The sequence below is a fragment of the Boleophthalmus pectinirostris genome, unplaced genomic scaffold, assembly GCF_026225935.1.
Source record: "Boleophthalmus pectinirostris isolate CB_2022bp ecotype Guang Dong unplaced genomic scaffold, ASM2622593v1 HiC_scaffold_4, whole genome shotgun sequence".
Classification (NCBI taxonomy): domain Eukaryota; kingdom Metazoa; phylum Chordata; class Actinopteri; order Gobiiformes; family Gobiidae; genus Boleophthalmus; species Boleophthalmus pectinirostris.
The window spans coordinates 10,775,912-10,791,881 of NW_026571353.1; the positions used below are offsets into that span (position 1 = coordinate 10,775,912).

General features: G+C 39.0%; 2 protein-coding genes across 2 annotated transcripts; both read right to left on the minus strand.

Moving 5' to 3' along the window:
• Nucleotides 1–2,701: 2,701 nt before the first annotated feature.
• Nucleotides 2,702–7,984, minus strand: LOC129411346 (dynein regulatory complex subunit 4-like). The gene is made up of 8 exons (XM_055162004.1): nucleotides 7,855–7,984; nucleotides 6,919–7,026; nucleotides 6,280–6,548; nucleotides 5,619–5,769; nucleotides 4,722–4,968; nucleotides 4,175–4,287; nucleotides 3,967–4,102; nucleotides 2,702–2,839 (listed from the first exon to the last, which is right to left on the minus strand). The coding sequence occupies exons 2-8, from the start codon at nucleotides 6,984–6,986 to the stop codon at nucleotides 2,762–2,764; spliced, it is 1,062 nt and encodes a 353-aa protein (XP_055017979.1). The 5' UTR covers nucleotides 6,987–7,026; nucleotides 7,855–7,984; the 3' UTR covers nucleotides 2,702–2,761.
• A 5,256-nt stretch (nucleotides 7,985–13,240) lies between these two features.
• rpl35 (ribosomal protein L35) lies at nucleotides 13,241–15,341 on the minus strand. Its single transcript, XM_020928352.2, has 4 exons — nucleotides 15,217–15,341; nucleotides 14,639–14,775; nucleotides 13,962–14,043; nucleotides 13,241–13,431 (listed from the first exon to the last, which is right to left on the minus strand). The coding sequence occupies exons 1-4, from the start codon at nucleotides 15,217–15,219 to the stop codon at nucleotides 13,282–13,284; spliced, it is 372 nt and encodes a 123-aa protein (XP_020784011.1). The 5' UTR covers nucleotides 15,220–15,341; the 3' UTR covers nucleotides 13,241–13,281.
• Nucleotides 15,342–15,970: the final 629 nt, after the last annotated feature.

Below are 15,970 nucleotides of genomic sequence, written 5' to 3' on the forward strand. Positions count from 1 at the left end.
AAAACAATATTTTTATTTACTCATTTATAAACTCCACCAACCTCCCTGCACGTCCCCTCAGGTACCTCCACTCCTTGTTTTTCCCTGGACGAGACTCTGCTACCTCACTGCCAGCTTTTAGCCTTTTAACTATTATTGCCATTTTATTTTGTAAAAAATTATGATATTATTTTTTAACAGTTTGCCTCTTTTTGGTCTCACATTTTATTTACTGTTCCACAATACTCCTACTCTGCCTATTCAATCATCTCCATTTATTTTAATAACCCACAAATCCTCATTATATTCTCTATTCTTCAGAGAGTATTGAGTAGTCTTTGCTATTTTAGACTTTTGCTATTTGACTACAAACTTTATGGTTTGCAATGCATTAAAGAGTTGTCAGTTCCAGGTATGGATCTGGTTTACTGTTAGTCCATGTTTAGATCTATTTACGTTTTTAGTATTAGTATTAGACCTGGTGATTTTTTGGAAGACAAACATTTAACAAGGAGGTATTAGGTATGAAAATAGACACTGCACTACATTGCTTCATTCCTTCAGTAAGTACCGTAGTACTTCAGCAGTAGGTAGACGTATGGTGTTTTGGCGCCCTCTGGTGGGTAAATATGTCTGGCATTGAGCACAGTTTGGGGTATTTTCAAACAAAAAGACATTTTCAGACAAAACCATCCAATAATATTCTGATATTCAACTGTCAAAACTGGTATAAGGGAAATTTGACACAGATTACCTACTACTTGCTACTATTTGTTTATACTACTGTACAGCAAGCAAGTTCAAAAACGTTAATTCTAGACTGTGATGTAAAATACACCTATAATCTAATTCCAAGAACTGATACTTAAAGATTCATTAATAAAATATTTGCCTACATTTCTTTTCTCATAATTCTAGAAACAATCCTTTAATTGCCCTACATATATTGCAAAAATCCATATGTATAATCAGGTGTGTGTGGTTTTCAGATCCCAGATGGGGGACAAGAGCCAGTTTTTCCTATTGATAACATTGTACCTTGACAAAAAATATCAGAAAGGTAAATTCCCAAATATGGATCCTGAACATTTCTATGACTGACAAGTCCCTAAACCATGCTGTATTAGAACAAGAGTCTGCAGTTGAACAATATTGATTTTAGCTGCCCCCCCAATATACGTATATTTATGTATGACAAAGCACATAGACACACCACATGGATGTACCAGTGAAGAGTGTCAGAACTGGAAGGGCATCTGAGGTATTAGTGGAGATGGGGGGGCAAGGGCCAGATTTCCTTATTGATTACATTGTACTTTGCCATAAAATATCCAAAAGGTAAAATCACAAATGTTGGACCTGATCATGTCAATTAGTGACTAGACCCAAGAAATCACTTAATTACAAAAAAATCTGGGTTTTAACAATATTCATTTTGCATGCCCCTTATCTTGTAAAAAATATTACTGAGAATTGAAGTTGTCTTTGAAATCTACTAATACATCAAGTGGATAATGCTGAATTGTTCACTATACCTTACAAAGAGACATGCTGCAACATCGGTACACTCACTCATCCCCGAGCTCTCCAGCAGGCTGAAGGGTTGACAGGGACTAAACGACAGAAGAGTCTCTTCTTGGCCGCTCTGGTCCTGGGTCAGGGACATGAGGCGCCCCAGGAACCCCTCGGAATCCCCCATGGCTCTCAGGTTGATCACCCCGCTCCCATCCTTCATGATACACTTGCAGTTGTTGACTTTAAAGCAGCCTGGTTTCTTCTGAGGGGACGTGAGACAAAAAGGAGCAAAACAAATAAAAATAAAAGAGGAGAGAAGAGTGTAAAAGCCCATAGTGACTGGGTGAACAGTTGTGGAGGGCAGCACATGACGAGGTGGTGGGGACAGTGAAGTAATTAGAAGAAAGGTGATTGGCATTCTCAGCATTCCTCTCCAGGCCACAGCAGATATTTGTTTTATACGTACATTGGTCATCCCTATGCACGACTTTTGGCTCTCCGTTTCATCATTTAAAAGATATAATATTTTTGGCCTTGGATTGTTAACTGCCATGGGAACTGCGCTTATTTTTCAACACTTTGAAATGTGGATAAGCTCAATTTAATATAACTCTAACTGAAAATTGATTTTAGTGATATAGTTTCACCAACTTTTGAACATTTTTTGAAAACACTTGGCTTCTTTTATTGGTAGAGGATTTACCAGCTGTTTGTGTCCATGGAGATGTTATTGCATTGTTTGGAATGTTTCACAGTATGGCATTAAACTCATGGCATTTGTATCTTCATGGAGACAAGCAGGCGGCACCACCTGTATTATTGGTCAGATCTGTGGAGAGATGACTTTATTAAACTGGCTTGGAAAGTGCAGTTTTTACATGTTTTTAATATTTATTGTGATTTTTAGCCAAGCGCACTTGAGCACTGTAATACTTTACTGTAATTTGTTTTTTATGTGTACAGGGCGAATGAATGAAATGTGAAACATGGGGCCAGCCTCTCAAATCTGCAATAAATAAATAAATAAAAACAACCAAACCTAACCTAATTTGCTCACAGAAATATAATACTATATATTTATTTTTGAGAAAAACATTCATAACTAAATAAAAGCTAGACTCCTCTATCAGAAAAGTTGAGCGCTTGAAATGTATTGGAAATGAAAACAGGTAATCATTAAAATAAAATACAACTATAATAATTATGTTAATATTTATTCAGTTAAACATATTTCATTGTATGCATTTATTCATAAAATACCACAGTGTTAAAACGTCTGCTGTGGGGTATAGCTTTCCAAAATGGCAAGCAGTCGTCTCAGCTTCCAGAGATCCATCTTTGGTTCCTAAAAACAGACCATGATGAGAATGCTAAAGACAGTATTCTACTGCTAAATATAATTAAATGTGATCAGTATAATTTCAATACTAGAGTTAATTTAAGTTTAGGATAGGTAGGAAGTTATTATGGTTGAGGTTAAAGGTCCTATCCTATGCAAAATTTAGTTTTTAGCCATGTAAAAATGTTGTTACTTCATCAAAAACATACCTGCAGTTGTGTTTTGTTTCATTCACACATGTATGAGTGAGTCTTTACTGTTAGTATGCCTATGTTTCTAAAGCTTAAAATGCTCTCTTCCACCTTGTGATGTCATTTAGTGGTTGTTTTTCAGTTATCAGCTCCCTTTTACCTTTTGTTCAGACAGGAAATTCCAGAGCTGAAATCACCCAAATGATTCTAGTGAAGGTGTGTGGAGTGGAAAAACACAGTGGATCACTTCTTGTATTACCACATGACATCACAAGGTGGAACTGAGCATTTTCTGCTTGAGAGAAGAACTCGGCCTAAATATGCAGGGTTTGTGTGTTAAACATGTGAATGAAACAAAACACAACTCTGGTTATGTTTTTGATCATGAAACAACATTATAACATAAAATGGCATAAATCAGTCCAGGATATGAATGTCAAACCAGTGTAATGTCTCTAAAAAGCACTGAAACTGCATTTGTTTGTATGTGCAATTTGAGTAGTTATAGGGATGCACCGATACTGGTTTCGAATATTGGCACTGATACTGATTGGGTATCAGTTCAATAATAACAGTTAAGCCAATACTGTGATTGGGCCTTTAAGTGGTTGCAATGAGATTATTTACAGGCTGATTTTTACCTAGAATGTCGCAAAATGTTTTTTTGGAAATTTGCTTTCAAATTTCTTCAGAACTGTTCAATAGTTACATGAAAGATAGATAACAGTTGCATGATACTGTTGGATCCCTTGTGTAATAAGCTAACTGTGTTTGAAGGAAATAAGTGCCTTTTTCTGACTCTGCACTGGTATCAGTTAATATCAGGTATTGGCAGATACTTAAAACCCAAGAGTCGATATCAGTATCAGAACTGCAAAAGCTGTTGGATCCCTTTTTCTTTTTGCTTTTTTGCATTATACATCCCTAAATGGTTACACATACCTCAATAATGTGAAAATAATATTGGCTTCCTTCAGAGAGCTCAGTGGCCCTGCTGTGCTCTAGCTCAATCACTGCCTTTAGAAGGTCTATCTCCTTCTGTTTCTGGCACGTTGCTGTTATCGTCGCCATTTTCTGACTGAAATTAAAAAGAAGCAGTTAACACATATGGAACGTTTATGTTACAGTTTGGTTTGTGGATGTTGCATACAGGAGGAGGTCCTGGGTACACTTCATGTTACGTTTGCGGTCCTCAACAGAAAACTCGAGATCTTTCACTTCTGTCATCCGATTGTTCCCCGTGTCTTGCAGCTTCTGAGTTTTCTGAAACAGACACAGAGGCAGAGAGTAAACTTAACAGCAAACTTAATATATGCTGTAAATGTTAATGTTAATTTCACAGTATTTTGAGGAAAGTACTACTCAAATAATATTAAGAGGCTATGTTCACATGCACACCAAAATCAGATTATTATTACTATTTAATTTTCATGTTTGGAATGCAAATGTAACCAGCTACTGTCGGGTAAAAATCTGGGTTCTCAGGGTAAGAATGGACCTCAAATGAAACACAAATGCTCAAATCATTTAATATTGTCAAGTTAAATCTTTTCTCACATACTCACAGTGGGAAGAGGACCAAAACTTTTACTCAACACCACAAAATATTTTACTTAAATAGGAGTGCAAATTCTTTAAAAAGTGAATGTAAAAGTGAATGAAAGCCCCTGAAGTAATATCTGAAATATTTGTCTTACTTGATGCTGTATTTTGTTTGCAGCAGTGATCTTGTACAGCTCCTGCTCTGCCTCCATCATGTTCTCCTGGTCCTGGATCAGCTGCCTGACCAAGTCGTCTCTCTCCTCCCTCAGTGGCTGTGCAATGTCCCTCAGTAAAACCAGATGGTTTCGCCCCGTTTGGTGATATTCTCTCTCATCCTTTACAGTAGAAATGAAATTATCCCTGATGTTATGTTTTAAATCCTCGTCTGTGTCTTTAAGGAACCTGTGATGGTAAATAAAGGCAACATTTTCAAGTACGACTGGGGAATATGACATTAAAGAACTGTTGTAATCTGATCCTATGCTTTTTTGGTAGTATCTTCATATCATTTAACTTATTCAGACTTTTTCCCCACACATTGCTCCTATTGGTCAGCCTTTGTCGACTAATTAGCGATTATTTTTTTCAAGTGGTCGACTTTCTACATACATTATCAATCAAATAAAGGTTCAGTAATTACAAATAAAGTGTATTATTAATGAAAATCTGAAATTATTTATTCCTGTTTAACATTTTGATTTAATATTGCTGCTGTTTTTGTTATAAAAATGTCTTTCTGTATGTGTCTTACAGTTTGTATAGTCCAGACAATTTCCCAAGAGGCATCACCTGCTTGTTTCTCAGGAGATGAATAGATTTAATACAATACTGTGGAACATTCCAGGCAATGCACATCTCCACGGAGTCAAGCAGGTCACGTACCCTGAGACTGTAACTATCACAACAGAACTACAGGAACTAACTATGTATTTCTGAACCAGGTATGTAAATAGGCTTGTTAGTCTAGTCTACCAATTAATACTAAAACCAAGTCTAAATCAAGGTTGGGTAGCTATAGCCGTGTTAGGAATTAGGAATAAATTATGTATCACTTTGAATATCTGGCCACCATCTCTGCATCCAGATTCTCGTCTTGCAGCTCGGCGATCTTGGCTTTGTGGTTCTTCTGATTTTTGGCCAGTCGATCTTTGTGAGACTGAACTTGTATCTGAAGGTCATTCAATACCTCCGCATGCTTCGATTCTATTTTTAGGAGGAAAGAACAAAACAAGTGTACCTGATTTTTATCCATGTGTTTGAGCAAAATGTGTTTAGATATATTGTATAAGCAGCTCTTGGGGTCAAGATAAGTCCACTGTGTACTATTTACATCTAATTAGAAAGTGTTTTATGGTCAGAGAAGCAGGAAGTGTGTGCTTAGCATGTAATTTTTGGTTTGGTTGCACCTGCTTGTTTCTAGGGATAAGTCGTTGCTCTGCCTGGAATTTTCCACAGTATGACATTAAACAGCTCTTCTTATATTTATTCAATTACAGGTGGTTTTATAGCTCAAAAATATCTAGAAAAACATTCTGACTGTGTGTGAGGTCGCCTCTCCACAGATCTGACCTGTAACTTGGTCTGGTTTGGTCTCCATGAAGATAGAAAGGTTTAATGCCATACTGTGAAACATTCCAGACAAAGTACTAACATCTCCCTAGAGAAAAGCATTTGAGGAACCCAGATAGGTACTGGGTAAGTGATTTTTTTTACCATTTTTGGAGAGTTCTGTAGTGAGTTCCTTTAGATCATAAAGTTTTTGGAGCTTTTGGTTATTTTTCTCATCGATCTCCTCCAGCTCCCGACGGGACTTCTCTATTTGCTGCTTGTACAGCTCCAGCAGCTCCGCCAGGTGCTGTGGTTTTCTGGCCAAATCAAACTCCAGGTACTCTCTGATGGCTTTGGTGTCTTGTTCAACAGGAATGCATTTGGCTTTGTTGGTTGTGAAGTTTTTCTTTTTCTGCTCGATGGACTCTTCATACCTGTAAAAAGCACAGAAAATAGTTGGACAGAGAGCCAAAAAAAAAAGCAACAACAGTAAATTAGAAAAGAAAATCCAAACACTATCAAGTAAACTATTTAATCTAAATAACGTTATATTAGATTGCCTATTATGAACGCAAGGATGCATAAACAATTCAAAATTATTATTAAACTAAATCAAAACTAGATAGTACAGTGATTAGTTTTACGATTTAAAATGTAGATTAATGAAATTAGGTAATTTAACCCTTCCACTCTCTTGGAGCGGGTCTATCAGAACCAAAAATTTATTTTCTCGCCAGGCGAGAATTTATTTTCTCCTCTCGAGAGGGTTAAAAACAATGCGAGTAGTTAACGTTTAAAGCTCACCTCCTTATTTTGTCCTGCAGATGGCGTAGTTGCTTAACATATAACTGCTCTTCTTTAGCAGCAGACATGTTTAGTTAGTTGGCCCTCGCCACTAACAAAGTTCGAGGCCTGAATGTGATGAAATATGAAATTTAATAAAAGTGAACTCTATAGCGCCCCCTATCATAGACATGAAACGTCAACATTATCGGATTTGGACCAAAGTCGGGGATTAAATTCTATGCATGATTACAAGCAAAAAAGTTTATTACGGATATGATGCATTTTCCACCATTGGCCAGCAGGGGCGCAAAGACTCCCCCAAAAAATAGTTAAAAAATGATTACACCCACAGACTTAGTCCCATCATGCTGAAATTTGAATCACTAATGCCTGATTTCGACCTGATTATAATACACTATAAAACATATGAACTGTGAACTCTATAGCGCCCCCTAGCATAGACATGAAACGTCAACATTATCGGATTTGGACCAAATTCGAGGATTAAATTCTAGACATGATGACAAGCAAAAAAGTCTATTACGGACATGATGCATTTTCCACCACTGGCCAGCAGGGGCGCAAAGACTCCCCCAAAAAATAGTTAAAAAATGATTCCACCCACAGGCTTGTGCTGAAATTTGAATCACTAATGCGTCATTGTCGACCTGGGCGAATGTCGGGAAGAGGGGGTGGCGTGCCGGGGCGGTCGCGAGTCCACGGAGGTCGCGTGGGGGGGCAGTGCGCGCCGGGGCGAGGGCCACCATCGCCGCTCATTGTGCTCATCTTTTTTGGCAATTTGCTTTCGAAGACCACAGTTCTTTAGTTTAAGGTCATGGTTTAAGGTCAAGGGTATATTTTCCTCTGTTATTTCTGGCCATTTTTGTTTTATAATTGAGTTGTTTTGTAAGTGTTGCTGTACTTACTGTTACGCAGATAAAAAGTGCGACCTACTCTGTGAAATCTACTCTGTAAAGTCTCCTCTGTGAAGTCTACTGTTTGAAATCTTTGTACGATTTGCTCTGTGTCAAGCTCAGCTAAATGTGCCTTTTCCGTTAAGCGATATGTGATTTTCGATTTGTGATTTGCGATTTGCCTACTCCTATAATCTCCCCGAGGCCAAACAAAGCTTTGAGTTAAAGCCTACAAAGCTTTGAAGTTTAGCTTTGAGTTCCGGAGTTGCCATGGTAACAAGGCTTTATGGAACTTTACATGTATGATGTCATCGGCGCCGTGAACCTGATGGAACTGGGAGGTTTTCAGGTTCTAGAATGTGATTATGTCATACTCCCAGACGGGGCAAGAGCCACGTTTCCCTGTTGACTGAGGCCGAGTGTTGTTAAGAAGTCACTGATATGAGACAAACCTCGATACAGTGCGCTTTCAATTCGATACGGTTCAGTAAAAAATAAAGGTTAAATCATGGAAAATCTTTGTTAAACCACTTCTTGTGCAAAGTTCATATGAAACACAAACATTTTAATCCTCAAAACAGCGAAAATGTCAAACGAGTTTCCTTCCACTAAACAAACAACGAAACTGTAGCTGTAACAAAATCATTTAGTAAAATAAACCAAAAATACTCTTGGTGATATATCGATAGAGCAGTCCACAATATCGATACTGTGTCATCACATTAAACGATACGATATATCGATATTTCAATATTTTTGCACACCCCTCTACTCTTTATCACACGAAGACCACAGTTCTTTAGTTTAAGGTCATGGTTTAAGGTCAAGGGTATATTTCCTGTTATTTCTGGCCATTTTTGTTTTATAATTGAGTTGTTTTGTAAGTGTTGCTGTACTTACTGTTACACAGATAAAAAGTGCGACCTACTCTGTGAAATCTACTCTGTAAAGTCTCCTCTGTGAAGTCTACTGTTTGAAATCTTTGTACGATTTGCTCTGTGTCAAGCTCAGCTAAATGTGCCTTTTCCGTTAAGCGATATGTGATTTTCGATTTGTGATTTGCGATTTGCCTACTCTTATAATCTCCCCGAGGCCTAACAAAGCTTTGAGTTAAAGCCCACAAAGCTTTGAAGTTTAGCTTTGAGTTCCGGAGTTGCCATGGTAACAAGGCTTTATGGAACTTTACATGTATGATGTCATCGGCGCCGTGAACCTGATGGAACTGGGAGGTTTTCAGGTTCTAGAATGTGATGATGTCATACTCCCAGACGGGGCAAGAGCCACGTTTCCCTGTTGACTGAGGCCGAGTGTTGTTAAGAAGTCACTGATATGAGACAAACCTCGATACAGTGCGCTTTCGATTCGATACGGTTCAGTAAAAAATAAAGGCTAAATCATGGAAAATCTTTGTTAAACCACTTCTTGTGCAAAGTTCATATGAAACACAAACATTTTAATCCTCACAACAGCGAAAATGTCAAACGAGTTTCCTTCCACTAAACAAACAACGAAACTGTAGCTGTAACAAAATCATTTAGTAAAATAAACCAAAAATACTCTTGGTGATATATCGATAGAGCAGCCCACAATATCGATACTGTCATCACATTAAACGATACGATATATCGATATTTCAATATTTTTGCACACCCCTCTACTCTTTATCACACTGTACTTTGCCACGAAATATCCAAAAGGTAAACGCACAAATGTTAAACCTGGTATTGAAATGATTAAAAAACTCACTGTTAGAACACAATGGCCACGTTCACATGATGTTTTTAATTGTTCTGGATTAAATTGTTTGGACTTAAAATATTTTCCTTGGAGTTTACATGGAAATAATAATTCTGAATATCTGGGTTTCACGTGACATTACAGGGCGACGTTTGTCAGCGCGCAAAATCAGATTGGGCAAGAAGTGAACCGACTGGAGGGAAATGCCGATGTGTTGTGCAGTTTACGGCTGTGCCAATTGTTCTAACGAGAGAAGGAAAGCGATTTTTTTAGAGTACGAAGATAGTCGTCCACAAAGGTCAGAAATGGGAAAAGCTGACAGAACAACGCCATAAAAAGTGGATTACAAACTAGAGCCCGACCGATATGGATTTTGCTGTGGCCGATATGAAACCGATATAATGGGAGTTGGCGCTGCCGATAGCCGATATAATCACCGATATATTTAGTGATGTAAAAATTCACTGTAAATCTTGAATTGTTTAAAAAACTTAGGTTGGCTCTAGTGGATTTTAAATTGGGTTTATTTAGGCAACATTTATTGTTATTCTGACTCTTTACATCATATTTACAGACAGTAGGTTGGCCTAATGGCATTTTTGCATCACATTCTAGACACTAGTGATGGTATTCCAGTTCTTTTTAGAGAACCGGCTCTTTTGGCTCGGCTCACTAAAAGCTGCTGGTTCTTTTGGCTCCCAAGTGACTCTTCAGATTGTTTTGTTGCAAGCAGGACTAAAGCAGTCTAAAGCAGGACTGAATCAGGACTGAACCAGGTCTAAACCAGGACTGAAAAAGGACTAAACCCGGACTTATTTATTTTATGCTAAACTACAGTCAAATATGCTCGTTTTTTAAATTTTTATTTTCTTTAATCCTACGTACACGCAAATTTCTCAAAGTTTCGTTTTTAGCCGCTGCCGCTGTAAAACCACGAATCACGCGGCGTGAAGAGAAAAAAAGTGAGAGAAAGAGAAAACACGGCTCCCAATAAGGATCAGGCTCCCGTCGTTCCCTTCAAAGAGCCGGTTCTAAGAGCCATTTCGTTCGCGACGGACCCATAACTAGTAAAGAAAGTAGCGCTATTAGCCTTTAGCCGTAAATACGTGCGCGCCGCGGTAATTAATTATATGCGCAAATGTCATAATTCACACGTCTGTTCACAGCTCATTTACATATCAGTGCAGGTCCAGTAGCAAATATACGGCCAATATAGTCACTTTAGAACAGACCAATAGAAAACAGTCTGTTTATGTGCGGGAGCTACAGCAGCTAACCCATAACAAATGACAAAAAAACTAGCTTCAGAGTCGACATATTTCCAACACTCACCGACTCATACATCGGCCGATAGCCGATATGCCTAAAGTTGCCCATATCAGCCGATAATATCGGCCAACCGATATATCGGTCGGGCTCTATTACAAACCTACGTTTGCGGTCGGGAGGAGCAGAATCCGCAAATGCTCGTGTCTGCAGTGAACACTTCGTCAAAGGTTTGTTACAAAGCTAAATTGTTGTTTGTGGTTTACCTAAACATAAATGAATCATTAATGACTAACGATGTTTGTTGACATTAAATAGTTCGGATAGATCGGTTACTGCCGATACACTGGGGTCCGGTCAAGCGGTAACGGAGGGAAACGGGTAGATTTTTGACATTCAAATAGTTCTCATTCAGAAACTAGAGGGACTATTGAAATAAGTAAAGTATCAGAATGTAGGAAAGAGTTAACACTCCAACAGGGTAAAGTTAAACCTGTGATATTCTTTCAAGTTGTTGACAAAAAATTTAAAAACTCATGTCGGTAACGGAGGGAATGGTCCAAATGAGTTCAGATTTGACATGTCACATCTACAGACATAGCTTCACTCAAATCTTCCATGTTTTTGGGATACTCCTTACGGTTCGCCCGTAGCACGCCGGCGAATAACGCCTTCATTTCCTGTATTTCGGTGACCTGTCACGGCCACAGGCATTGTCCTAGAGAACTCAAATTCCCCAAAAAATAGTTAAAAAATAATTACACACACAGGCTTAGTCCGATCGTGCTGAAATTTGAATCACTAATGCCTGATCATGGCCTGAATACAATACACTATAAAACATATGAAAAATGAACTCTATAGCGCCCCCTACCATAGACATGAAATTTCAACATTATCGGATTTGTACCAAATTTGGGGATTAATTTCTATGTATGAATGCAAGCAAAAAAGTCTACTACGGACATGATGCATTTTTCACGGTTTGCCAGTAGGGGCGCAAAGAATCCCCCCAAAAATATTTTTAAAATTATTACAGGGACATGCTTAGTTCGATTGTGCTGAAATTTGAATCACTAATGCGGGATATTGGTCTGAATATAATAAACTATAAAACATATGAAAAGTGAACAGCATAGCGCCCCCTACCTTAGACATGAAATGTCAACATTATCGGACTTGGACCAAAGTCGGGGGTTAAATTCTATGCATGATTATAAGCAAAAATGTCTATTACAGTCATGGTGTATTTTTCACGGTTGGCCAGCAGGGGCACAGAGAATCCTCCAAAAAATATTGTAAAAATTATTATATGCACATGTTTTGTCCGATTGTGATGACATTTATATCAGTTATACACTGCATGACCCTTATTCCATTGATATGTCAAATAAAGTTATCAGGGATACAGCGCCACCTATATGAATGCACACAATTTATTATTGTGTGACATAAAATTTGTTTTACATTCATTTGTAAAACTTTGCCAAAACATTCACTGACGTACTCCTCATCATAAAAGTCAGTAAGACCTATGCCCTAGTTTTACACTTTTGCCTCTAGAATAATTTCACTTCTGAGAAATTTAAAGGCACACTATGTAACTTTTCTGGTGGAGGATGTGTTTTCATGCACTTAGTCTTAGTGTGACAGTGCTCTTGACCATTGAAGTCACGTGACCTGTGGCTTAGTGTCTACAGTTTGTCTCTAGAATCATTCACTTTATCCAATTTTAAAGGTACACTATGTCATTTTTCTGGTGGACGAGCTGTTGGCCTCGGGAGCTGTCGGGAAGAGAGAGCGGTGTGTCGGGGCGGTCGAGAGTCCCCGGCGTTCGCCAGGGGGGGCGGTGCGCGCCGGGGCGAGGGCCACCATCGCCGCGCGCGGCTTTAATTGACTGTTTATTTTTTTCTATAAAGTTGTAACGGTGAACAACGGAATTCACTGTTCATAACTAAAGTTTCGTTTGGTTAGATGTTGCCTTGGTTACTCCAAATGCTGGAGTTCCAGGGACTTAAAATAGTCCTCCTCCTTAGCCCCAATTTTGCTTTAGTTCATAATGTAGGAAAACTCAGTATTGCCTGCTAAAGATAAGACACTGATCATCTGCATAATTGCCTGTGTAGGGCTCCTCAGGTTTACATGCTTCATTATATTTTCTCCCAGTTAAGCAGTTGTAGAAAAAATGTAATGAGTTATTCAAGCATTCATCAAAAGTACAGCATTTCATTTTCCCAGTTGTGTCATAACTCAGAATATCAGTTGAGATTTGATAAATAATCTAGGTAGGAGTACTGTACTAAATTAAGTCAATTTGGTTGTTCAATTAACATTTTTAAATAGTTTTGGTTAATTCATCCTAGAATGTTTTGCATGTTGGTACACAAACATTTGCCAATAACATTTGAATCAAAGCAAAAAGCAACTTTTCCACAAATATTTTATTCGAACATAACAAAAAGCCTCAAGCTTTGACTGCAAATTTGCGGATGGAGTAGAGGAGGTCCTTCCTCTGCTGCTTCTTGGTGCGCAGGCTCTCTTCGTGTTTGTTGAGACGGCGGCGCAGCGCTCTGGTCTTCTTCGGCCTCAGGTCCAGGGGCTTGTATTTCTTGCCCTGAAAACATTGTTCCCAAGTGTCAGTCATGAGGTTTGATTATTTTGACAGATAGTCACAGTTTACTACTTCGATGCCAAACAGACCAAATTGTTAAATCCAAACCAATTTAGTTGAATTAGAAGCACACAGCACTAAGATGCCAGCCATGTTTACTGTGACTGCGAGGGCTTATATTTATTTATATTATTTTTATTCTCGATCAGGGACTTTGAAATACATGCAAGTTACTGTATTAATACCCTCATGCATTTTTACCCCATGCTTCAAACCCCTCACTTAAACCTTCCCATAATGTAAATTCACACACAATCAATTCAATATTTGTGAAAGCCCATTATTAAATAGAGCCATCAGTAAACATGGCAGCACTGAGGTCATCAAGTCTCAGTCTTTTGGTAAGCATTGTGAAAGCGTCAGCAAAACATCTGCCACACAGATATCATCCCCGACAAGAGAACCACAAGCAGTGTTGAGTGCACATAGGGACCAGCCTTCAGAACTACACCGAGTTCATTCAGAGGATTTACCTTGTAGAATTTCCTCAGGTTCTCCTTCTGTGTCTGGTTGATTACAGTCAAGACTCTAGCGATGGATTTGCGGACGACACGGCTGAAATGGGAAAAAAAAGTTTAGGGGTACAAATGATTACACAAATTAAAAAATCTTAGTAAACAACATGATGTTATTTCTTCTTTAGAGTGCAAATAAAAAGGTGCCTTGTGCAGCTTTTCTGTTGGAGGGTCTGTCAAACGCTTTTCTCTGGGGAGATGTTATTGCTTTGTCTGGAATGTTTTACAGTATGGTAATAACCCTTTATGATCATGAAGCCCAAACCAGACCCAGTAACAGATCAGATCTGTGAAGTGGCAACCCCAGTCAGAATGCCTCTTTCTCTAAGTATTTTTGAGCTATAAAATCACATGTAATTTAATAAATGTCAGGTAGATCTGTTTGATGACAACCAAAACGTTACACAGTGCACCTTTAAGATAACTAGTCTCATTAGAACATCCTACCGAACAGGTCATTTTATAAAACATTTGGCAATACAAATAAAAGGTGTCCACCTACACAACCCACAATGGACACTACATGAATAGATTTTAGCTGTGGTAAAGATAGTTGGACGGGATTTAAACTTTATAGGCATTTTAAAGCACCACAATGTAACAATGTACTATGCCACGGCTGCTCTTGCACTCACATCTTTGAGAGCTTGGAAGCGGCTCCTCCGGTCACTTTGGCCACACGGAGCTGGGACAGTTCATTTTTCAGATCGTCCAGCTGTTTGAGCAGCTCCTCCTTTTTCTTGCCCCGCAGATCTCTAGCCTTGATCTTGGCCTGAAACAAGACACACATTAGTTATGGACATTTTGTCAGGTTACTTGTACAGTGTAGGTGCGTCTACCAACAGCACGTATGCGAATGACAGCGTGATAAACACGGCATGGCACAGAATATTCAGACTACTTAGAAAACGACACAATGTATATACTAAATAACTGATTATGAATTTCATTTTAAACACGTTGAGTGCGAGCTGCCCAATCTCTTTAGCAGGCCAGCCGTACACACACGGTTAGCCACAGCACTTAGCAGCTAGCACCTTGACAGCCGCAACAATAATCATTTTTATAATCACACGTTGTATTTTACTAATCGAAATAAGCAACGGCGTGTAGCTGAATATCTTATATGCGCATATTGAACGGGATCTGCGTCTTAAACCGGCATTAAAGTCCGTAAAACAAACATTTTGTTGGTCAGCCGCGCGCTCCTCACCATGTTCGTGTCGCTGCTCTCGCGGAAAGGCCGGACGCACCGCGTGCTCACACCAAGAAGCTTCCGGGAGAGCGCTTCTTCTACGGGGCGCGTTACAGGAGGCTTTAAAGCACACAGCGCCACTGGCGGACAAAGGTCAGAGAGCTGAACTCGAAGAAAAATAACACGATTTTAAATTAAATTGCTTGTAGTAAAGCCAGTTGAAACAAATAATATTTTGACTGCTCATCCCTTTGCTGGTGCTTTTTCTTTTCATAAGGACGACAATGAGTAGTATCCAGCAGAGTCATTTACTCTCCGTGGCCTGTCCCTTATCCCGTAGACATCATACAGTGTATGTGTTAGACTGCATGTCCCACTTTTTCATTGATGAAAAATGGCATAAAAAGTTAAAGTTGTGGTCATACCAGCTTGTCAAAGCCTGATCCTGTCAGATCTCAGAAGCTGGATGGAAGACCACTGGGAAAATCAGGTCCCACAGTGGGGCACCAGTCGCAAAAACTGTCGCTGTGTCCTTAGGCAAGGCACTTTACCCACATTTCTTAGTAAGAAAGCGGTGTGTGTGTGAGTGATGGTGGTGGTCAGAGGGGCCAATGGCTAAGATTGGCAGTTGCGCTTCTGTCAGTCTGCCCCAGGGCAGCTGTGGCTATAATAGTAGCTAAACTCCACCGGGAATGAATAGTGCTCTGTAAAGTGTCTATGTGACATATCTGTGATGTCTGTGAAAAGCACAACAAATAAAAACTTACTTACC

Coding starts and splice junctions, on each gene's coding strand:
- rpl35 (XM_020928352.2), bottom strand. Junction 14,044..14,638: donor GCTTCCAAGCTCTCAAAGAT/GTGAGTGCAAGA, acceptor TTCCCATTTCAG/CCGTGTCGTCCGCAAATCCA. Junction 13,432..13,961: donor ACCTGAGGAAATTCTACAAG/GTAAATCCTCTG, acceptor CAATGTTTTCAG/GGCAAGAAATACAAGCCCCT.
- LOC129411346 (XM_055162004.1), bottom strand. CDS start 6,986: ATGTCTGCTGCTAAAGAAGAGCAGTTATATGTTAAGCAACTACGCCAT. Junction 6,549..6,918: donor CTGCAGGACAAAATAAGGAG/GTGAGCTTTAAA, acceptor TGCTTTTTACAG/GTATGAAGAGTCCATCGAGC. Junction 2,840..3,966: donor ATTATTTTCACATTATTGAG/GTATGTGTAACC, acceptor GTCTGTTTTTAG/GAACCAAAGATGGATCTCTG.